The sequence below is a fragment of the Oryzias melastigma genome, linkage group LG12 (assembly GCF_002922805.2).
Source record: "Oryzias melastigma strain HK-1 linkage group LG12, ASM292280v2, whole genome shotgun sequence".
Classification (NCBI taxonomy): Eukaryota; Metazoa; Chordata; class Actinopteri; order Beloniformes; family Adrianichthyidae; genus Oryzias; species Oryzias melastigma.
The window spans coordinates 1679370-1684960 of record NC_050523.1 but is presented as its reverse complement, the minus strand read 5'-3'; the positions used below and the strand labels follow the sequence as shown (position 1 = coordinate 1684960).

General features: G+C 43.9%; 1 protein-coding gene across 2 annotated transcripts; it reads right to left on the bottom strand.

Annotated features, from left to right (window-relative positions):
• Positions 1 to 668: 668 nt before the first annotated feature.
• On the bottom strand, positions 669 to 3375 carry cetn3 (centrin 3). 2 transcript variants are annotated; one of them, XM_024298633.2, is made up of 5 exons: positions 3243 to 3375; positions 1813 to 1945; positions 1621 to 1735; positions 1353 to 1544; positions 669 to 972 (listed from the first exon to the last, which is right to left on the bottom strand). In XM_024298633.2, exons 1-5 carry the CDS (start codon positions 3248 to 3250, stop codon positions 929 to 931), a joined length of 492 nt encoding a protein of 163 aa, XP_024154401.1. In that variant the 5' UTR covers positions 3251 to 3375; the 3' UTR covers positions 669 to 928. The 2 variants fall into 2 exon arrangements, with proteins under 2 accessions (XP_024154401.1, XP_024154400.1); XM_024298632.1 differs by having other exon boundaries at positions 3155 to 3313.
• Positions 3376 to 5591: the final 2216 nt, after the last annotated feature.

Genomic DNA, 5591 nt, shown 5'->3' with positions numbered 1-5591 from the left:
CCAAGTCGAGTCTAAAGTCGTCAAATTCATGACTCGAGTCTGACTCGAGTCCAAGTCATGTGACTCGAGTCCCCACCTCTGGTTATTAGTAGGGGAAAAGTATTGTAAGCTTCTTTTAAAACATCAAACCTGAAGAAATATTCAACTAAAATAATAAAATCTCCCCAACAATAATTCTTTTCACCTTTGAGTACATTTAAATAAATAATTTTCCTCTTGTTTTTTAACTAACCCTTAGCAGAAAGTAGAAGACTTCATTTACTGCCTCACTTCATTGTACAGATTACATATACTTCACTTAAACAATCTTTTTATGATTCAGAGCAGCTTCAGTGAACGATGTTCAAACAAAAGACTGAGTAATAAAACCATCAAGTCACCTGCTGTTTGTCCACTATCAATACAGAGAGCTAGTTAACCAGTTACTTAGTTATTTTCTTTGATTATTAACTAGTAGAACTCAGAGAGAGGAAGTGTTAACTGCTTCAGAAATGCTTTCCTGCTGATTGTCCAGTTCGTTGCTGAAATGTCTCCCTCTAGTGGACACAGAGGGTAACGCCGGCGCTGCAGGAGCGGAGCGGCTCCAGAAGAACCAGAACCACGCGAGTGTTGGTCAGGTTCTGGACCCCGATGTCTGCTGTTCACAAAATCAGAACTATTAGCAAGAATCATGTTGGAAAAAACTGTTTATTTTATAAAAAATAAATAAGACAGTCAAGCACTCACAAACAGAGTTCAAACGTTTAGATTGACTTCAATCTGAGTTGATCTTCTCACCAAGTCAGGAACGCATTTACTGTTTGAACGCAGCGAAAGACGAAGTCTCCTGATGTCCAGCAGGATTCAGACTTGCAGGGTCTGCAGGAGCGTCCGCCGCCTCCATGAAGAAACATCTGGGTCCGGTTCTGAAGCTGCTCCAGAATCCCTCTCAGGCGTCTGCGCTCATGATGGCGAGGAACTCCTCCTGGTTTACTGAGGAAACAGCAGGACGCTCAGACTCTCAGATCCAAGAAACTCTGGACATGCTGAGGAAACGAGAGAGGAGGAGCCACTTCTCCGTCCAATCACAGCCGACCTTAAACACCGGCGAGCTCCTCCCATGGAGGTCAGAAAGAGTCATCTTTACAGTTTTTCTATCCTTCGATTGAATCACTTAAATCATCTCCTGCCCAAAGCCGAGTCCCTGATTGGTTGACGCAGCGCCGCTCAAATTGAATGGCTGCTTGAACGCGAGTCGACACAGCCGGCGTGAATGAACGTCGAGAGCTAAACAAGCTAAACTCATCGCCGCGGCAACAACAGACCACGTGGGTCACCTGATTGAGGGGGCGTGGCTTCAGCCTCAGACTTACTCTCTCCGTCTCCGTCGGTGTCGAACTCGTCGATCATGCTGCGCAGCTCCTCGTCGTTGATGTCCTCGCCGAGCTCCCGGGCGACCCTCCGCAGGTTCCTCAGGCTGATCTTCCCGGACTCGTCGTCGTCGAACAGCTTGAAGGCCTTCAGGATCTCCTCCTTCGGGTCCCGCTCCAGGATGCGGTCCGTCACTGCGAGCGAGCGGACACCCGGCGGGTTTCAGGACCGCCCTTCATCTCAGAGGAGGGGGAGGAGTCTGTGACTTACCGACTTCATTGAAGTCCTCAAAGGTGATCTTTCCCTTCCCGTCTCTGTCGTAGTCCTTCAGGATCTTCAGGACCTCCATCTTCTTCACTTCAAAGCCGAGGGCGCGCATCGCCACCTGGTGGGACCGTCAGAAATGACACATTTGCTGCCGTTTCTGAACCTCAAGTTTTCGTCTGATCTTCTGCAGCTCACCTTCAGCTCGTGATAGTCGATCTGTCGGTCTTTGTCCGTGTCAAACAGGTCGAAGGCCTCCTTGATCTCGTCTTTCTGCTCCTCGGTGAGCTCCCGCCTTTTCTTTCGCTTGTTTTTGTCGGCCAGATCGGCTCTGCGGAATAAAGTTAGGGATCGTCCCCGTGACCGCAAACTTTTGATTCCACCTTTCAGTGGTCAGATGGCAGGAGATGATAGACTATTGTTTGATAGTGATTCACATTTTACCAGTTTTTAGGCTAATTTGGCATTTAGCTAATGTTTCAGCTACATGCTAGCTGTTTTGACTAATTTAGGCTTTTTTCAGTTTTTTGCTAATTAGGGATTTAGCTGATATTTTACCCTTTTGCTAGATTTTTTTGCTAAATTAAACATTTTATCAGTTTTTAGGCTAACTTCGAAGTTTAGCTAACATTTCAGCTACATGCTAGCTGTCTTGGGGACTTTTTCTCTGTTTTTAGGCCATTTTAGAGATCAGCTAATATTTCAGTTTAATGCTAGCTGGTATGGCTAATTTAAACTTTTTCAGTTTTTAGGCAAATTTGGCATTTTGCTTATATTTTAGCTAGTCATCAGCTTCAGCTATTAGCTTCAGCATGTTTAGTTATCAATTTCAGCCTCTTCAGCTATCAGCACTAGCATCTTCAGTGTTCACCTTCAGCTTACAGCATTAACTGTGGCATTATTGTAGGTAATGCTATATATCTAGTTTTAAAAATGTTGTAGTATTAATTTTTTTCTCTGTAGATTAGAGGAAATGAATTATTTTAAATTTTTCCATGCGTGGGTTTCTGGAAAACCGTAAATCTTTACGTTTAAGCTGTGATTGTTACACTTTTCAGCCTACAAACCGCCCCCCATCAGAGAAGAAAACAGTTATGTGGCCCTCACAAGAAAAAGTTTGGGGACCCCTGATCTAAACAAAACAAACAAAAAAATGTTTTTAAAAATAAAAGAACCCATTCTCTCCTAATACAAGCGATTACATCCCCAGTTTATCATCCCGGAAGTCCCAATCTATGAAATCTACCGAGAAACGAATCTCACGGGTCACAGAATTTGGTGCAACACCTGCCAAGCTCTCATTCAGCGCTCGCTCCACCGAACCGAACCGTTTCAAAACACATATTTGGACCTTTGTTCCGCTTGTGTTTATGAAGAGGCCACTCGTAAACAAACAGTGACACTCTTAATATTTATACGGACAATAAGCTTTGAATATTTGAGGCAAACGGACCACATGATGCTAACATCGGCTAACGAGGCTGCGCCGACCAAACCGGAAATTACATCAAAGTTTAAAAAATAAAACTGCACTCCTCACCTCAAAGACAAACTCATTCCGAACGAGTTGAAGATCCAAACGTGGAGATTTAAGGTCCAACAAACCGAGACAACAAACAACAACAAACCCGTTCATCCGCGCGCGCTCCCGGGATCCTCATTGGTCGATGGTCTCGAGGCGACAGCAAAGCGCTCGCTTATTGGTGCTCTACTTCTTCTTCTTCGGATGACTGAAACCGAGCGGGACACCAGCGTCACCTGCTGTTGTCCAGCATCACTACGTCTGCTGCCTCAATGCTAACATTACTCTTTTGAATGTAGAATAAAATAAAAAGTAATTTAAATCTGGAAATCAGTTCAGTAATTAAATAAAAACACATCTAGACAATTTAAAGTCCCACTTCAATCATATTTTGATCAATTTTCAAAGTTTTCCCTGTTATTTTTGTTAACTCCGTAACACCTAAATGTATTTGCAGCTATAGAAAAAAAATCTCTAATGTTTTGCTTTTTAATATATGCTCCATTTAGGAAATGTTAGAGCCAAAGTGGTTTCTAGTATATTTACAACAACAATCATTATGAGGGTAATTGTGTTTATTTTGTTTTTAGTCAAAATTGAAGAACATGTGTCATTTTCTAGGACATAGTTTCTGCAGAGCAGCAGGAGTCACTGAGTTTTGGGTGATACTGTTGGCTTGGAGCAATTTCACCCCCACCTCCCGCTCTCCCCTCACAGCTTGTGGCCCCTCCCAGCATATTTTGTACAATATTTTCAGACTGAATTCTTTTTTCTTGATTGATTGAAGAAATGGTCAGAAATGCATTTTAAAGAGGCTCTACCATGAAAACCAGCAGATCCCAAACAAAGGTCTGAGTGTTCCTGAACGCATCGTTTCTCCTGCTGTGGTGCTCTTAAGGTTGGAGTTTGTTCTCCAATAGAACAGATATCGAACAGTTTGATTGACTCAAATGTTGAAATACTTCTTACGTTTATTTTAGGCACCAAAATGAAACAGATTAAATGTTTATTTAATTTTCTATTTAGGAACTTCAGTTAATGGCAGAAACTCACCAAAACCACCAGGAGGATTACCAAAAAGTAAATAATTTAGTTTATTACAGACTGCAACTCAGAACATCAGGAGGATCTCTGCAGAAAAGACTTTTCTCCACATTGGTTCTGGAAAAACCTCAAAGCCTCAAACCTCATGTCTCATCTCTGATTTCCCATGATGCTCCAAGACGAAGGTGCCGCCAGGTCTCAGGGCTGTTTCCTGTCTCTCGTGTGTCATCCTAGATAATGCCTGAGCGAAAAACGACGTCATCTCAGGAGAGATTCGAGCTCAGGAAAAACAAAGAGAAAACAGCAACAGGCAGCAGCTCATGAGTGAACAGAAGTTAGACGACATCCTGCTGACAAAGATTTACAGGGAGGATTCATGAGAGACGGATGGATCAAAGAAGTTTACATTTTAATAAAAACAATCAAATTTAATCTGGAAGCGATATTGTTTTCTCCCCAAATTGCCCCCTTTTGACCCGCCGTCACTGGCTGAGTTGCTGCTAGACGCCCTTCACTTTCTGCTCTGAATTCAGAAGTTCTGCAGAGAATTCTCATTTCTGGAGCTGGTTGGAACTGCAGCGACCATCAGGCCCGGCCCGTTTTTTAGGCTACTTTAGAGTTAATATTCTATTTTAGCAACATGCTAACATTTTTGGCTTGGCATCTACCCACAATCCAGTCTGAGCTCTGGTTTCAATGCCTCATCGGGGGGTTGGGGGGGCACACAGGTATTAAGGTGATCCAAGATCTGCAGCTTCATAGAGGAGCCTTTCTGAAGACGACAGGACTGAAGGGAGAGTGTGCACGTACGCAGACATGCAAACGTGCACACCTGCGTACGTGCACACTGAGCATCGGGGGGGTGTAAAGTTCAGAAATAGGCTTCTGTTTTTGCTCTGACCAACTCTAATTCTGTCGTTTTCCAACATTCTCCACCAAAACAAACAAAATCAACTTTATTTTCGTGCTGAGAGACTTTAATGTTTTCATCAAAGCTGTCAGTCAATGATTGAAGACTTTCACAGAACCTTTATAAAAGTCTCAAAAGCAGAGGAAGGTTTTCAGACAGAACAGCTGAAGACTCGGATGAACGAGAACCTTTTTAAAGGACAGGTGAGACACCTGAAGATCCACATCCTGAAACACACCTGGACGAGCTTCAGCTTCAGTCCGGACTCGGAATCCTTCCTTCAGGTTTCAGACGGAACAATGAAGAACGCCGGGCGTTCCTGCGTTCCTGCGTTCCTGCGTTCCTGCCCGTCATGAATGCACAGACGTCCAGCTTGTTGGGGCGGGGCTGTTTCATGTCGAGTCTCTGTTTGGGTTCATTCATGTCCCTAAACCAAAATTGCCCTGAACCCCACCCTGAGCACAAAGACCCCCTGTCCGCCTGCACACGTGTGGAGCGCCC